The 17,696-nt window shown below is 40.7% G+C and overlaps 1 protein-coding gene across 2 annotated transcripts in view; it reads right to left on the reverse strand.

The window, feature by feature from the left end:
- Nucleotides 1–854: 854 nt before the first annotated feature.
- LOC140353416 (desmoglein-2.1-like) overlaps nucleotides 855–17,696 on the reverse strand; it is a 35,317-nt gene continuing 18,475 nt past the window's right edge. The window contains exons 1-14 of one of the 2 annotated variants that reach the window (XM_072437970.1): nucleotides 14,563–14,647; nucleotides 11,426–11,524; nucleotides 10,269–10,427; nucleotides 8,843–8,984; nucleotides 7,862–8,016; nucleotides 6,571–6,705; nucleotides 6,284–6,469; nucleotides 5,007–5,389; nucleotides 4,695–4,837; nucleotides 4,165–4,386; nucleotides 3,483–3,728; nucleotides 3,274–3,401; nucleotides 2,858–3,196; nucleotides 860–2,781 (exon numbers count right to left, since the gene is read on the reverse strand). In XM_072437970.1, coding sequence (XP_072294071.1) covers nucleotides 1,684–2,781; nucleotides 2,858–3,196; nucleotides 3,274–3,401; nucleotides 3,483–3,728; nucleotides 4,165–4,386; nucleotides 4,695–4,837; nucleotides 5,007–5,389; nucleotides 6,284–6,469; nucleotides 6,571–6,705; nucleotides 7,862–8,016; nucleotides 8,843–8,984; nucleotides 10,269–10,427; nucleotides 11,426–11,524; nucleotides 14,563–14,607 — 3,480 coding nt within the window. In that variant the 5' untranslated portion in view covers nucleotides 14,608–14,647 and the 3' untranslated portion in view covers nucleotides 860–1,683. Of the gene's footprint in view, nucleotides 2,782–2,857; nucleotides 3,197–3,273; nucleotides 3,402–3,482; nucleotides 3,729–4,164; nucleotides 4,387–4,694; nucleotides 4,838–5,006; nucleotides 5,390–6,283; nucleotides 6,470–6,570; nucleotides 6,706–7,861; nucleotides 8,017–8,842; nucleotides 8,985–10,268; nucleotides 10,428–11,425; nucleotides 11,525–14,562; nucleotides 14,648–17,696 lie in introns of those variants that run through there. The other variant, XM_072437969.1, reaches the window with a different exon arrangement.

Genomic DNA, 17,696 nt, shown 5'->3' on the forward strand with positions numbered 1-17,696 from the left:
ATGAATGAGTAGACATCATCGGGGCGAATATCTACAGCTAATATCTACATTCATTTATTTATTAAAAATACATTTTGCTTGTTAATCTGAAGGTTGTGAGAACATAACCGTGACATCGGCCCCTTTTCTGGAAATTAATGAACCCTTTACCAAATGTAGTTTCTGAACATTTATTGGCCAAACAATCAAACAAATGGATATGAATTTGGAATATGCAAATGAGTCTATCACAGATGGAAACCCTAGACATGATTGTTCTAGATCTATCTAGAGTTAATTCTATGATGATATTATCAGCCAAGCTGTGAAACGCATTCATACAACCAGAACCAGAAGAAGCTGCCTGACCCAGAAGGGCCTGTGTGTCCTTGTTCAGGGAGCTGTGTCCATGTGACGCCTCCAGAATTCACCCAGGGGTCACACTGGGAAAGACTGCGGCTGCTCAGTCCACACACTGGGCAGGGCACGGCCACTCTATCAGGCTGAAGAAGCACTAGATCAGGTTCTGTGATCTGCGTTTTCTTTGACTCTGAGACGTTCAGCAGACAAAAAGGGCTGTGGCACTGATTCACCGATGAGACTGTTCTGAAGAGACTCCTGGATCCAAGTTTTGTTATAGACTAGACAATGGATGGATGATTACATAAAACTACCAAGGCACAAACATGCATCATGAAACCTCCACAACAAGCAAGAACAAGAAAAATATGTATTTGTGTGATCTAAACCTGGAAAACAAAATAATGTAAATTATACCCAAAAATCTCCAACTTTTGAACACTAAACATCACAAAATTTGTATTCTTAAAAATGTGATTTATTTATGTAAAAACAAAAACAATCAACACACCAGTACGAAAAAAAAAAATAGCACAAAGACAATCAAACATCATAATAATCTATAAACCAGTTCATTCGAATTGAATTTAGCATGCCACTTGGTGGTCGAGTGCACTCCACGTGAGCAACCCAGAGCTCAGGACAGTTTCCTGCAATGTACGTCCCCATTTCATGCTTTCCTGTCCCGTCGAATAAAGCCTACGGCCAGAAATGTACAACAACAAAAAAATGAATAAAAGACAATTTAGCTTATGTACACGTATCTTTGATAGTCATGAAATGTAATACAGTCATGATTTAGAACAAAAACTAGTGCTGCTCAAAGCATCCAGTGCAATAGTGCTTTTATGAATAGTGCAATTAAGAAAATACAAGAAGACACCTGCACCCATATTGCAGTTATTTAGATAAGGCAGAGCATTCATTTAACAATATAACAAAACATATTAAATATACTTTATATTATTGTCTAATGTCTCAAATTGTGGAGACTAGAACATTGAATGGACAAAAATAGATGTTGGCTGAATGAAATGTGGCTCTCTGATGGTTTACTGTATGAAATTTGTCCACATTAGAAAACTGTCCAGCAAAAGGTTCAATGTTTGTAAGGCCAAACTGCGCCTGGTAATAAGACAAGATAAGAGAACTTTTGTTTGTCCCACAATGGGAAATTTCGCGTCGAAATGCACAGTTCAAGAACAGCAGGCGAATAGATGCATGCAATAAAAAAACTGATAATTTACTTTAAATACATCCATCTCCTCGCTTTATGTCTAAATAACTTCTTGGTTCTTTTTCCCAATGTGTCATAAGACCTTATGACCTGGGATTAGTCTAGGGTCACTGCCGAAGCACCTTTTCCTGCACCAACACTCTCCTGGAGCCAGAGGGTGCGCTGTTCCCTGTCATGTTCTTGGTGCTGCTGGTGCTGCTCTTGTTGAGGGCCCTCTGGGACCCTGAGAGTCCTCCTGACAGACTGCTCTTGGCTCCAGGCTCCTGGCCCTGTGCAGTGTTGGGCGCCATCACCAGCACCCTCTGAGAGCCTGACAGAGCACTGATGAGGCCCCCAGGCTGCTGTTGAGCTGTTGAGCTAGAGCCCATCACGAGCAAGGTCTGAGAGCCAGAGAGTCCGGGCTGTACCTGGCTCTGCACTTGTTTGGAGCCTGAGGGGCCCTTCCCCTCCAGCAGCAACATGGTCTGTGAGCCGGAGTGAGAGGCCCCTGACCCCTGTGTGTTCTCTACCAGCACCATCCCAGGGACCTGAGGCTGCCTCACAACCTGCCCTTGCATCATCACTTGCCCGGGCATCATAGTTTGTCCCTGCATCACTAGGCCCTGGTTGGGGCCGCTCGGGGGGGCATTTACCAGCATCACACTCTGCATGTTGGGCCCAGGGGCCTCCCTGAGCATCACTGTGTTCTGGACCGAAGGCTGGACCATGTAGTGCATGGGCTGTAGAACCGGAGCCGTGGTATAGTAGAGCTGCGGCTGCGGCTGCTGCTGCTGGAGGAGCACCATCTGGCCTTGAGGGGCTGGGCCCCTGGGGGCCTCCCTGATCACCTCTCTGACTGTGACTGTCTGAGAATTGTCAGAGCTCTCTCGCACGTCGCTGCTGCTGATGACCTCTGCTTTGGGGACGGGCAGTGGTGTGGGCACAGGGTTTAGTAGGGGCCCCTGGGCCATCACACTGGACACTGCTGTGTGAGAGCTGATGGAGGTGCTGGGAGGAGCGGGGGCCCTCACTTCAGCCCGAGTCTTGCCACCACAGATCTCGGCCAGAGTCTTAAACTTGGGGTCCAGGTCATCAAGGAACTGCAGGTCGTTGTCCGGAGCCAGAGAGCTGCAGGCGCCCACGGAGCCAGCACAGGAGCCCTGGCCCTCATAGTCATACACCAGGAAACTGTCCTTCCCAGCCTGGTCATCAGAGCTCTGTACCTTCTGTGGGACACACAGAGACTCAGGTTAAAACTTTCATGAGTAAATGTGTTTATGAACGCGTGTGAGCGACACTGACCTGGTTGTAGTACTGTCCCAGGTAGTGGAGAGGCAGAGACATGCCGTCAAACATCCCAGTCTCTCTCTCTCTGTACTCGGACTGGAAACCACTGCCGCCCATCTGGTTCATGCCCATCTGGTTCATGCCCATCTGGTTCATGCCCATCTGGCTCATGCCCCTCCAGGTGCCCTCCATCTGACCGGCACCATAGCCCATACCTCCATTCATCTCATCCATTGAAACTAAAGACCTATGCTGCAGATCCATGGTTCCCATCTGTCCCATGGCTGACGTTTTTGTTGCCATTCCCACATCCACAAAATCTGCATCAGTCTGCATGTTCATCAGAGGCACTTGCTGTAGGGTGTACACACATTTTTTTTCATAGTGCTCAATAGGAAAATGGAAATAACTTTTAAATAATTGAGACTTACTGTGTTTTCTCCTTGGCCTTCTGTCCTGTAGTTAATCAGATGCGATTTGTTGTCGTATGGCATATCTGTAAAGCCTCCAAGCAGATTTCCTTTTCCGCACTGACAGAACAGAGCCAGCAAGAGGAGCACTATAACAGGAATCACATTGTCAGTCCATGAAGCATCTTCAGTGATACGTTTCCATTTCCATTGTTCATAGAACTACTTACATAGAAGTAACAGCAGTCCCAGGAACAGCAGACCAATACCCGCGGGACCAAATGTGGAAGATTTCTCTAGTTTGCCGTTCCCTCCAATGGGGCCACACTTGACTCCATCCTCACACGTGCACACTTGGACCTTGACTCTCTGCGGCTCAGGACACGACTCCCCCTGTTGGTCAGTGACGATAAACTCCACCTCATATTCACCAGGGAAAAGGGTCTCTTCTTCTGTCCTCAGAATCACCGCTGTGTCTGTAGAATGGAAAATATAGTAAAATAAAGGGATAAAAATACCTTCTCTCACTGCTTCCATTGATCATAGGTAAATTTTGTAAAATAGGTTTCGATCTCAATGTTTTTTTTTACCTGGTTGAATAAAGGTTAATAAATAAATACATTGATCTTCCTTTCCGTCCTTCTTTCTGGTGTTGTTGTGAGCTCAGATCCTTCTCTAGCCTAATTTTCTCTGGTGTACCTCAAGGCAACATTCTAGCACCATTTGAGTTGCATATCAGTAAGTTATATATAGTATTTTTTGAATATTTATTGATTTAAAAAATGACAGTGTAATGTAATTTGTTATAATTGTAAAACATTTTCACCTAACCCTTTACAGAAAAGCATGTCTCACAGACAATCTCACCATCTGGGACTTATTTTAAAGTTGAAATTATAATACTGTGCTAACCATTCAGGTGCTCCACGTGCCACTTTCCCTGGGTGTTCTCTGGGACAATGGTAAAGGTAAGGGGGGGCCCATTTGGGAATGCATCCCTGTCGTCAGCGTTAACCAGGATTGCGTTGTCAGAAAGGCACAGGGACTGCACGGAGCTGGTCAGAGTGGGACATTGGTCGTTGAAATCCTCCACCTGAATGGCTACGGTTCCTGTGGCGGTTTTACCAGGAGTGTCTGTTCAAACAAACAAAGTCAACAAAAATACATCATACATTGTAAATATTGTACCAATAGTTTTTTGATGGTACTTAATTCTTTAAATGTCTTACATCACAAGGCACATACTAGTTTATGTTTGATTGTTCAGCTATACTTTATCGTATCATTGCAAGTGTGTCCAAAAGTTAAAATCTACAAAATGAGCAAATTTAGTCAAGTAATGATATTTTATGCAGTGCAGCTAATATTTATAATTTTCTCAGACTTAATTATGGATGTCCTATGGGATTTGAATTGTATTGGCAATGAAAGATATACTCTACCTTCACTAACACATAGGACTTCGGCGTAGTAAGTGCCGTTGACCAGTAGGGGTGACTCTCTGTCAGGAAGTTTGTTCAGTTTGATCTCAGCTGTCTCTGGATCAATGATCAGCCAGTTCCCAGGGTCATTACCACGGATGTACCTACATGGCATAAAGACAAATTGTTCGTACTACTTTTTAGTTGATAACTGAGTATTTAGCTTAAAAATATAGGAATACATATATCTGACTTGCAGGATTGTCTATATTTTAATACCTTAGTAATATGTAATAGTTGAGATGTGTATTCAGTAGTTGTCGTTATTCTTACCTGACTCTCTCTGCTGGTTTGCCTGTGTCCTGGTCAATTGCCTGGTATTTTGCGATAACAGTTCCAAGGGAAGCAATGGTGCCCTCTGAAATGGGGATAGCTTTGACTTTGGGGTCAAAACTTGGTCCTTCAGGCTCATTCTTCACATTTATTTTCAGTGGATAAACATTAAAACCTCCACCAGATGAGCCAGATGAGCCAGATGAGCCAGTTGCACCGCCACCTCCTCCGCCACCGCCACCTCCGCCACTGCCACCTCCGCCACTGCCACCTCCTCCAATTCCAATCCCGACATTTGATGATCCAGCTCCACCAACAAACGGTGCTTTATTCTTTACAGCCAGGGCAAGATCCAGGCTTTGTATATCTTCATAATTCAAAGGCTGAGAAAATCAAAGCCACAATGTTAGACACAAAAGTGCAATCAATTGATCTCTATGTCAACCAAACAACCATTCACACATCTGAATAAATTGAATTCTTATGTCATAACTATTGACAAATCATCTCTTAGGGCCCTATCTTACAAACAGCGATAGTCCAAACGCATCTGAACAGGCTGAGGTCTGTGTGATTGCGCATGTTTGTAAAGGACAATGAAAATAAGACACGGCAAGGACAGTGCAATACAATGGAGTACAGTGCAAACACCAGCCCCTCCTCAGAGGGTCTGTCTACCCCATGCGGGAGGACAACGCACAAGAAAGACCGCTGCTTTGTGGGTGGAAATGGAGGAACGCAAGAACCCACAGTCTATCCTGCTGTCTGTGCGTGTGTCACACTTGATTTATTGATACTGAAGCCCAAACATGCACGCTCACATGGAACTAAGTCTGCTCAGATGTGGGGCAGGGCGCAGCGCCATCTTGCAGCGCTTGTGTTTGCACTCGCAGATCATATGCACTAAATCTCTTCCCGTGCTGCGTCGACTAAACTTATTTGTTTGTGAGATACAAGCCTTAATGTTGTGCACTGTGTGCCACAGAGCTTCATTCTATGGAAACTTCTGTTGTCTTTAAAATAGTGTCGCATCTGGTCATCAAATTTTAATTTTGATTCAAATAATATTTGGAAATGTATTGTCTTAAGACTTCAGCGGTTGTGTTTTTCCTCCCTGGGTTTATTTAATAAAAGTAACTCACAAAGTTGCAACCGCTAACTTGTTTATTGTTACTGTTCGCTGTCTTTCCATTCATCTCCAATTTGGTACACAATGTGGCTTGATAGTGACAAAATAAATTATTCTCATATGTAATATACATACTAGTGCGCATTACCTTATCAAGCATAAGGATTCCTTCGTTCGTCTTAGGGTCCGTTTTAATGCTGAAATATCCAGCCTCGTTGCCATTGACAATTTCAAAATCTGCCTCCCAGTTTGGCGTGTTCACCAAGTCCAGGTCCTCTGCTTTCAATCTCATCACCTCCACACCTTCCACGTTCTCCCCAATACTTGCTTCATACTGCAAGCCAATAAGGTGGATTTACATTTTTTGTAATACAGTTTTCTTAATAGATTTTTTGTTGAAAATAGTACATCTGCGAGCTTGCAAACCACCTATACCTGGGCTTTGGCCAGAGTGGGCGGATTGTCATTCACATCTCCAATCTTGATGGTAACTGTCCCTGATCCAACATTTCCAGATGGAGCACCATCCATGTCCTGACCTTTGACCACCACAACGTACTGGCCACTTTTCTGAAAAAGAAGAAGAAAAATGTATTTATTATTATTATTATTGACAATTATATCTTCATATTATTATACTATTATTGAAATTGTCATAGACCTACATGTAACAGTGTTGATAGTGTTTAAACAAATTGGCCAGCAGGTGTCGCTCCGCTCAGTACAAACACCCCTCTTCTACTTCTTTCTCTGCTACTCCTACTTCTGCCTGTTGTTGACGTCCTCAGGTAGTTTTTGCATTTTCTGCTTCAGTGATTTAGTTCTACAGCCACTAATGTATATTTCACTCCAGGGGAAAGGACGAGCGTGCTCCGCCACCTTGCCTTTTTCTCAACCTGTCTCGTTAACACTGATGGTGGTAATTTTAAGGATGAATTGATGGACAATGCTCGAGGTTGTGGACAATTAATAATGTGAAAATCCACTGACTTAAAAAAAAAAAAATATATATATATATATATATATATATATATATATATATTATGGAAGAAACTAATTTATAAATAAATCCTATTCTGTATAGAAATGTATTTGTATATTTGCTGTATCTGTGTTAGTTTTAACTGCTACAGTTAATTTAACTTGTAAAATACAAACCCTGACATGCCACATACTCCTTATTTACCCAGCCAAAGAACATTGTGTAATTGACAGTGACATTATGCATTCCTTTTGAAGGATAGTTCCACCCTTACCAGCAGACACAAAACTCAGATTAGTAATTTTTTAAATGGTAAAATAAATTAGATCTTGAACATACAGAATGGACTTGAACAACACATTTTCATATTTTAGGTGTTTTCAACAAAAAGAGTATGACAGATGGCTAATGCTAGCTAGTTTGTGACTGTACAAATCCGGTCAGTTAACTTAGTCCGTTCATAATGGTCAGAATGTGTTAAAACAAAGCTCAGATTAAAGTCTAACTTGAGAAACAGAGCTTCAGAAAGAGCAGTGAAAATATACTACTTGAATACTTGTGAATACATGTTGATACTGGTATGATTATTTCTATTTATCTACTTTAACCCACCAAGTAGCACTTCTCGAGCTGTGCTGACACTTCTTAGCAGACAAGCTCACGTAATATCTCCACGTGAACAGTAAGTGGCAGTATCACCCTGAATTACTACCTAATGTCACTGGACTGGTGGTCAGGAAGTACCTCTCTGTCTAGGTCGGCCCTCTTGACACACAGCTCCCCCGCTGGTGTGATGTAGAACATGTTGTCGGCCGGGCTCTGGCTCACAATGCTGTAGGCGATCTTGGCGTTTAAGCCCTCATCTGCGTCAGTGGCGCTGATTTTCATTATCGGTGTTCCTATAAAATAAAAATGGTTTAATTAGAGTTGCGTCCTGTAATTCACAACTTTCTGTCCCCAAAACATTACAAATGTCCACTTGATTGATGTAAAACTATGATAAATGCCCAAAAAATAATAATTAGAAAAACATAAGACAAATAATCACATGCACTAAAAATCGTCAATTTTACAAAACATTTGGGATTTGTATGTATAAGAACTCACAAAGACTACAAATTGTATCTAAAGACGATCTATACCTCTTTCTAACTATTAAACCTTGTTTATAAGAGTTCTTCTATTAAGAGTGTTTTTTAAACTTCCTATACGTTATCTGTCCTTTTCCTCTGTATCTACCTGTGTTGCAACAACGAAATTTCCCCATGTGTGGACAATAAAGGAATATCTTATCTTATCTTATGAAATTGTCACAGAAATTACCCAGACACAGGGAAAATATGTAAACTCCACAAAGAAAAACATTCATTAGATAAAACAAAATCAGTTCTGCTCCACAATAAATACAAATATTGTAAAAGCAGGTCTTAGTGTCAAAATGAGACAGATGTGTGCTATGTGCATCGTTTCATTCTCTGCAGGAAGAGTGCTGTTAGCTAGTTGTTAGTCTCACCTTGACAGAGTGAAAAGCACTTATAAACTCAAGTTCTGTTTTACATGTTTTCACAACAGTAAAACTCAGGTACGGCACCTTAAATAATTCAATGATAAAAGTTTGAGTGAAAAAAAGATCCTAAATATCCTAAACATGGCGTCCATTACAGGAGATGAAACAATCATGTGAAACATACAGTTTGACTCCCGATCTGACTCTAAGACACTGACCTGGAGGACTGAGCTCATCCACTGCTCCAGGCTGTATGATCCCAAACACTGGAGGATTGTCATTCTCGTCCAAAACCTTGAATCGCAGCGGGATCTTCTGCTCGGCCAAGTTACCGTCGTTGTATTGTGCTACTCCAGTCATCTAAAACAGCAGGACATACACATTTATCTTGTGACATTACAGGTGCACTATGTATCTGTTTAGTGGAGGTTCCGCCACATGCCTGTCTCCATGGAGATTTTGTTTCTTTGTCTGGAATGTGGCATGTGACAATATGGCATTACATGTATCTAGCATTCATTCAATTACACATGTTTTTACCGCTTGAAAAGCAGGCGTACTAATACAGTGAGCAGGATTGCCTCTTCACAAACCTGACATGTAACACACTTTGGCTTTATCTGCTTTATCTGTGTCAATGCAAGACACATTTCTTTCTTTCTGCTCTGACAATAAAGTGTTATCCATCTATCCCCAGGAAGATAGGTTGGTTTAATTCCATACAGCGGGACATTCATTCCACATGGAAAACATCTCCATGGAGACCAGCATCTAGGCTGGGTATTATGGAGATAAACAATCAAATTGAACGCTCAATCCTGTGACAATATACTGGTTTGGTTGTTTAGAGGAGACTTTTTTTTCAGGTACTTAGACCTAAACTATAACATAAGTAGATCATAATTTTACATTGTGTTAATTGTAAAACTGCAATATTGATTTAAAATGGCTCAATAATAGAAATAGGTCCACTGACTGTAAAACTTCAGGACTGATAAGCCTCTTCATAGTGACATTTCAGCGTAACAAGCAGCAGATTGTTGATTTACATTATCATTGACATTATTTTTTCAGAAGTGGCTGCGTGACATTTTAGAACTGAACATGTGTCACTTAAAGTCTTAATTTTTGACGTGGGTGGGAATTGGTGGTAGGTGAAATCAGGAATTTTCTGAGCTCTCCAGCCTCAGTTGCCAGACAACACAGGATTACTCAAACATGAATCAATTGAAATATAACTTTGAGTGAAGTAACGATGAAGAAACACTGTTGTGACAAGATTAAAAGCTCAGTCGAGTTGATTATGCATAATAATAATGATGTCCCCTTTAATGCAGCTCCACGCTCACTTTTCCCACACTTCTTATTGGTCAGCCTCAGCAATGCTTTGATTGAGTGACAGGCGGATTGAACCAATTGCAATGAAGTGCGACCTTTCAGCGGAAGCAGGATACTTTTTACTTCTTCAAGGCAATATAAAGATACAAATAGAAAATAGAATGAATCATGATAAAATAATTGTGATCTGGCTCCAAGAAAATCTAATAATATTTTTTTTTCTCTGCCCGTCGGTGACAAATCCGACCCCACAAAAGTCACACACTGCACTTTAGTTTTAGAAACAAAGTCAAAGGAAAATCATACGTTGTATTCGCTGAACATCTCCCGGTCGAGTTCCCTCATGACTTGGATGTCCCCCGTTTGAGGGTTGACCACAAACACGTTGAATGGATACTGGGTCGCCCCCGGGCCTTCCAATGAGTACCGGATATTCCCCGTGCCATCAGCGAAATCTGAAAAAATCTATAGCATCAAAATATCATTTTAATTCAGTGCCAAAGTTAATGACAATAACAGCCAGATTTAGAACAAAAAAAATCAACTTCACATTTTACGTTTATTGTTGAATTGAAACAACCTATATTCACTTCTACACAATAACTATATTTTTGTTAAGAATGATTATGGTAAAGCGGGTCAAACACTGCAAGATCAGCTCTGGTTATCTTGTCCTACATCAGGGCTATTCAACTCAAAATATCCCCAACACTGTTTCGATAAATGTAGTTAATACAATAAATAATTACTGATAGATTTTATTTTTGTGAGTAATAATATGTAAAATGATTTACTAACATTGCAAAATTGCCCATCTAATACTGAACTAGAATTCAACTAGGACTAGACAAGTACCAACCAGGTCTGAACCAGGACCAACCCAGAATGAAACTTCTACTTTTTTTTATTTTTTATGATGGGTTGTGAGCCGGATTAATTCACTTGGCGGGCCTGATTTGGCCCCTGGGCCTCATGTTGAATAGCCCTGTCCTACATCGTTAAGAAGAAGCATAGGCAGACTGGACTGGACTGGACTGAAATACACAATTGCAATGTCTTCGGGTTCATGTCTCCAGATGCCAGGTCCCATACTAACGGAAATAAACTCTCGGGCTACTTCAACGTATTCAACAACATGTGCAATATACAGATTTCCTTTGTTGAGAAGTATAGTACTCAGCCAAATTCCAAGTAATCAAAATATATGATCGTCCCTGTATAAGAATGTATTTGATTCAATGTTAATATCTTCGCACTGATGACACAACATTAAACAGGACACTGAACCTGGGTCATGCAGTAGCTGGAAGTTTATTGTACTTATTTAGTGGAAAATGCACTTTGCTTGAATGAAATCAAATACCTTCTTGCCTCAGCTAACCTGACAAACGTCTTTGGGATGGACTGTATCGCTGTCTTTTGTTCTGTTGTTGCTTTGTGTTGTCGTATTCTACACCACTCACCTTTGCCACAATCTCGCCTTTGTAGTCTCTGTTTTCGTGGAGGGCTTTGGGAGGAGGGATCCACTCTCGCTTGTGTCGGACCAGAGCAGCAGCAGCAGCCTTAGGGCAAAGAACAAACACTGTACTGTATCTGCTTTTTTCAGGACAACTTTCTGAGTTTCTCTGTTTTAGGTTTCTGATTTGTGACTTCTTGGCACACGCATAAACATTTAATTTAATGCTTTGTGGATCCCTATTAGCCATTGACTTGGCTATTCGTCCAGGAAAAGCAAAATCTGCCGTGAAGAATAAAAGACATACACAGCCAAACAAACACATGAAGTGCTGTTCTGTTCTGTTAATGTCCTTATAACTTTCCAGCGCAACAAACGCAATAAATCCTCAGTCTGAATGTGCTAAAACACATAAAGCTGTTTTAACTCCAAGACGATGAGTTCAATGGAAACACTGTGACTTGAAAACAGTTTACAGATTAATGTTGTGCATGTTTCTATAGCCACGTTTCGACTGGTTCGCTTAGTTTTCTCCACCGTCTTACGCGAACTGTCCCGGCCCATTTAAGAGATCCCTGCTCACTTTCAGCTCCCGGAACGCTTTAGCATGATATGATTGGACAAGAGAGAACGCCAAAAAAGAAATAAACAGACAATAAAAATGTCTCAGTGTGCTAATAACAGAAACCACTCCACAGCGCTCTAAAGCGACCCGGTCCGCATCACACTTACTGACATTTCTGCCCAGGAAAGTTGCTATTTTCTATGTATTTAAAGACTTAAAACCATTCAAATTTAGATCTGACGTCAGTTTAAACATATGTACTGTTCTACTTCATTTTGCCTCCGGAACATTCTGACGGCAGAGCATTGCGTAGGCTCTATGACATGGGCGTGCAATTATTTTTCCCCAAGGGCCGTATTCGAATCCAGACAAGTGGCAGAAGGCCGGATATCATTGGTGTAACAAATTTGTATCATTATAAACATGATCTCTGTAAAATATTATGTATAAAATAATATATATATCATGTAATCTTTATGACTGTGAAGTGCAGACACATGTCCCATAGCTAAGACAATTAGCTGGTCATTTATGAATATTTTTTCCTCACTTATTTAACCAGGAAAGTCACACTAAAATGTTACAGGTTAATTTGAATTTCCATCAATCTTATCAATAATGTATATATTTAAAAAATCCATATTAGACCATCTCAAGTAGTTTTTAAAGATCTTTTGCACAGAACGCACCTATTTAAAAACATTTGTAAGTGTACTGTTGATATAGCCTGTTTCGAGTGAGACTTTGCCAATGGAAACTAGTTTAATATTGTTATTTTAAGCAGGGCCAGGGCCAGTAACTGAAACTGAACCGAAATAATTAGGAATATCACAATACAACAACGATGTATGTATTACAGCCGATCACAATTAAGTTCAAATTTGAATGTTTAATGTATATGTATTTGTCTCCCTTGGCATGGCATCATGTTCTGAATTCTGCTGTTACATTTTATAGGAGTAATCTGATTTCTAATGAAAATTATACAAACAAGAAAAGGCAAAATAAGGTGACAATACAATCGTATAATTATTATTTATTATGTTGTTTCTTGATGTATGTCTTTGAGTGTATTTTCTCTTGCGTTAATGTTGAAGTATTGAAAAAAAGTAAAAAAAAAAAAGTAAAATCTATTCTACGTTGTCGTCCAAATAAAACGGTACTCTAAAAATCCACTGTTTAATGGAGACAAGTCGCTAGGTGTTGAAGATGGGTGGACTGGTTATTCTTCTGCTTTTTCCTAGTCTTGTTATTTGACTGTGAACGCACTTGTCGTTTGCTCCATTTCCCATTGACGACTGACACCGAGGACACACCCTGCCTCGCCCTTCTCCCTCCCAGGATTAGTGTGGTGTTCCTCGTCACTGCACGGGCATGTCTAGAGACAACCCCACGTTCAACAGACAATAGTCGTCTAAAGAAAACACCCAATGACTCATCTGTTGGTAAACTCCTGATCATGCAAAATGTCCACCAAAAATCCCAGTGGAAGAGAAACATTCAAAAGATTTAAAATAGTTAACATGCAATTCATACTTTCAGCGTACAGTTCATACTTTCAACGTATAATTCATACTTTCAGGGTACAGTTCATACTTTCAACGTATAATTCATACTTTCAACGTATAATTCATACTTTCAGGGTACAGTTCATACTTTCAACGTATAATTCATACTTTCAGGGTACAGTTCATACTTTCAACGTATAATTCATACTTTCAGGGTACAGTTCATACTTTCAACGTATAATTCATACTTTCAGCGTACAGTTCATACTTTCAGCGTACAATTCATACTTTCAGCCAGAGGCGGAACCAGACATCCTAAACATCCGGAGCTTAGCCCAAAAAGAAAGGCAGGGGGTTCATTCGGGCCAATATGACGTGGTTTAAGTGCCCCCAATACTGTATTTTCTGTACATACAATAACCCTCCAAAGGCAAAGACAGATCATAGCCTATTTGCCTTCTGAGAGAGCTCCTCCCTCCATAAACGTTGAACAGAACAGCACAGGTGGGAGCATTTAGTTACATGAAATTGTACATCTTGGTGGTTTGATTTAAAACAATCAGTGACGAATGTCTCTTTTTTTCCAGTCGATCTGCTCTTATTTATGCCCTTCACTTTTTGCAAAACCTTAGTTAAATGATGTAGAAAAGGCCTTTTTGTCAGCTCCATGGTCAAATCACATGACGCGCTGTCTGCTGTAAACACCGCCCACTTTCTACACGCAGCCAATCATACACCAGTTCAACAGAAATAACCAATGTAACGGATAAAGAGAACAAGTATCCAATCAGAGATGGGAACGGCACAATTCTACTTTCAGAGTACAATTCATACTTTCAGCGTGGAATTCTACTTCCAGAGTACAATTCTACTTCGAACATACAATTCTACTTTCAGAGTACAATTCTACTTCAAACAAACAATTCATACTTGCAGCATACAATTCTTACTTCAAATGTACAGTTCTACTTTAAATGTACAATTCTTACTTTCAGCGTATGATTCTACTTTCAGTATACAATTCTGTTTAGTTTGAAGTCAGTAAAATGTAGAAATTATAAACAGGCGTACCGTGCAGAGGAGAAAGGTGAGAACAGGTAGAGAAACCTGAGCCATATCCGCTGATCCGCTGTAGTCCAGGTGCGATGACTGTGACTGTGGCTCTGTGAGTGAGTGAATGCAGCGATGGAGGGCGCTTTAAATGGGAGGGAACCACATTCACACACCCTTTCTGTAGACATGGTGCTGACGCTCAACTGTTCTGCTTCTTTGTATCATGTCATCCTTTAAATACTTCAGAAATATATAATGAAATAAGCATAATTTCAATTGAGCAGGTACATTCCGGAATGCTGGAGGCAACAGGAAGTGGAACATAATGTGATTTTAATGAGAAACTTGGGATATCTCTCTCAGGATATCACAAAATATGAAAAATAGAGGGATTTGGCAAATGGATGTTCTACCGAAAATGGCCTTTCAGTATGTTGTCATTAATAAACTTTTAATATTGTAATGCATTAATAATCCTTTCATTTTTATGCATACAGGACACACACACACATATTGCACACATATGCAAATATATTCTTGCTCTGTCTGCTTCTCTCAGAGACCAAAGGTCAGGTATAGCCAACTCTTAGTGTCTTATCTCATGACCATATAAGGATCCAACAATTATGGTTTAATGCATTAATAAACCTTTCATTGTTATGCCTACTGGACACGCACACACACGCACACACACACACACATACGCACGCACACACACACACGCACACGCGCACACACACACACACACAGACACACACACACGCATACACGCACACACATACACACACACACGCATACACACACACGCGCACACACACACACACACACGCATACACACAGACACACACACACGCATACACACGCACACACACACACACACACAGACTCACACACACGCATACACGCACACACATACACACACACACACGCATACACACACACGCGCACACACACACACACACACACGCATACACACAGACACACACACACGCATACACACGCACACACATACACACACACACACGCATACACACACACGCACACGCATACACACGCACACACATACACACACACACACGCACACACACGCATACACACGCATACACACAGACACACACACACGCATACACACGCACACACATACACACACACACACACACACGCATACACACGCACACACATACACACACACACACGCACACACACGCATACACACGCATACACACAGACACACACACACGCATACACACGCACACACATACACACACACACACACACACGCATACACACGCACACACATACACACACACACACGCACACACACGCATACACACGCATACACACAGACACACACACACGCATACACACGCACACACATACACACACACACACACACACACACGCACACACACACGCATACACACGCATACACACAGACACACACACACGCATACACACGCACACACATACACACACACACACACACACGCATACACACGCACACACACACACACGCACACACACCTTTTTATGAATATCAATATTCTTTGTCTTGTGTGGGTGAGAAAAAGGTTCTAAGCAGACCTTCTCTGAGGGACAACATGTGTGCTTCAATTTGTTGGTTTTGTAATTGTTAGGGAAATAAATAATTTTTGATCCGCACGACCACATCCTATCTTGTTTTCTAAGTTATATAAGAATCCGACAAGTAATAATATTATGTCAAATGTGAAACTGTAGTTCTGGCCAGCAAACAGTGTTGTTCAGAGTCCTGCATGAGTGGAATCATTTAGTATATATATGAAAATAAAGTGGCACTTACAGCTTCAGAAAGAATGCATTAACACTGCTAGTTCATTAGCAAGGACCACGCCACAACAATGGAATATGAAAGAATGTTTATTGATTATAGTGATGATGGAGCGACGATGGAGCGATGATGGAGCGACGATGGAGCGATGATGGAGCGACGATGGAGCGATGATGGAATCGATGAGAGTTGGCTGGGTGGAGACTCAGGATGGGGGCTCTGTCTCGGGTAATCAGCCCAGCCAATTCAGAACCCCCCCCTCCTTAGATGGTGATGTGTTAAGGTGGAGATGATAGAGACATGGGGTGGGAGGGCGGGGTCGAGAGAGCAGAGACAACAAGAGATGCTGTGAATAGGCCTTATAAATAGGGCTTCTGGGTAATTAGAGGTGTGGTTAAAGAGTGAGGCGTGGTCCTGCTCCCGAACCTAAGTTGACAATTAACATCTCCAACTACACTTTTTGCACTCGATTTGACTAAACTATAAATTGTGTGTAAATCTATTCAGTCAACGTATTTAGTTTTAAATGATAATACGTTTATTTTATATCTTATTTAGTTAACTTAGTTTTTTATGCACGCCTTATTATTATATATTTTGCAATGGCAATAAGCCTTTTTCTGATTCAGATTATAAACAAATGTATAAATCAATGTGAATATGGCATATGTTAACTCGCATTTTGTATTTTTTGTTATAAAAAAATGCCATCCATGAATTTTAGTCCGCTTTCCTTTATTAGAGGCAGCAGTCTCTAACTGTTTTAAGTGAATTATTGTCAGTCATGAACATTTGCTTACAATTAGAATTACAGAGTAGCTGACGCAGTACACCAATGCTAATGGGGGTCTAAAAACAATACATTATGACCACTATGTAAGTGATATCACAGCCTGGTTTGAATGTTTTTACTTTTGGAAGATTAAAATCCTGATTTTTAGGATCTACTGGACAAACCTCACATTATTTTACCTAGTACTTTACCACATATTATGATTTTTGTGACGCACAAATACAAATCAGAGGCCTAAAAATAGCATTTGTAGGAGATCCATTTCATTTAGCCTCCAGTCGCCTCAATACCATATTATTTTAAAGGGTCAAGTCTGTCTGTGCTGTAATTGATGAAGGTTTTTTTCCACCCCCTATTTAACCAGGAATCACACAAAAATGTTACAGGTGAAGTTGCAAGACAAATGTTCACAACAATCAATATCAATAATTTAAAAAAACATTATTTGTAAGTGTACGGTTAGTATTGTTTACTTTTATTTATGAATGTAACTCAGCTAATGTACTCATATTTATGGTATTTACGCAAAATGATGAAACTATTTTAATC

The sequence above is a fragment of the Eucyclogobius newberryi genome, unplaced genomic scaffold (genome assembly GCF_026437365.1).
Source record: "Eucyclogobius newberryi isolate DKJ021-1_F unplaced genomic scaffold, fEucNew1.0.hap1 SCAF_9, whole genome shotgun sequence".
NCBI lineage: Eukaryota > Metazoa > Chordata > Actinopteri > Gobiiformes > Gobiidae > Eucyclogobius > Eucyclogobius newberryi.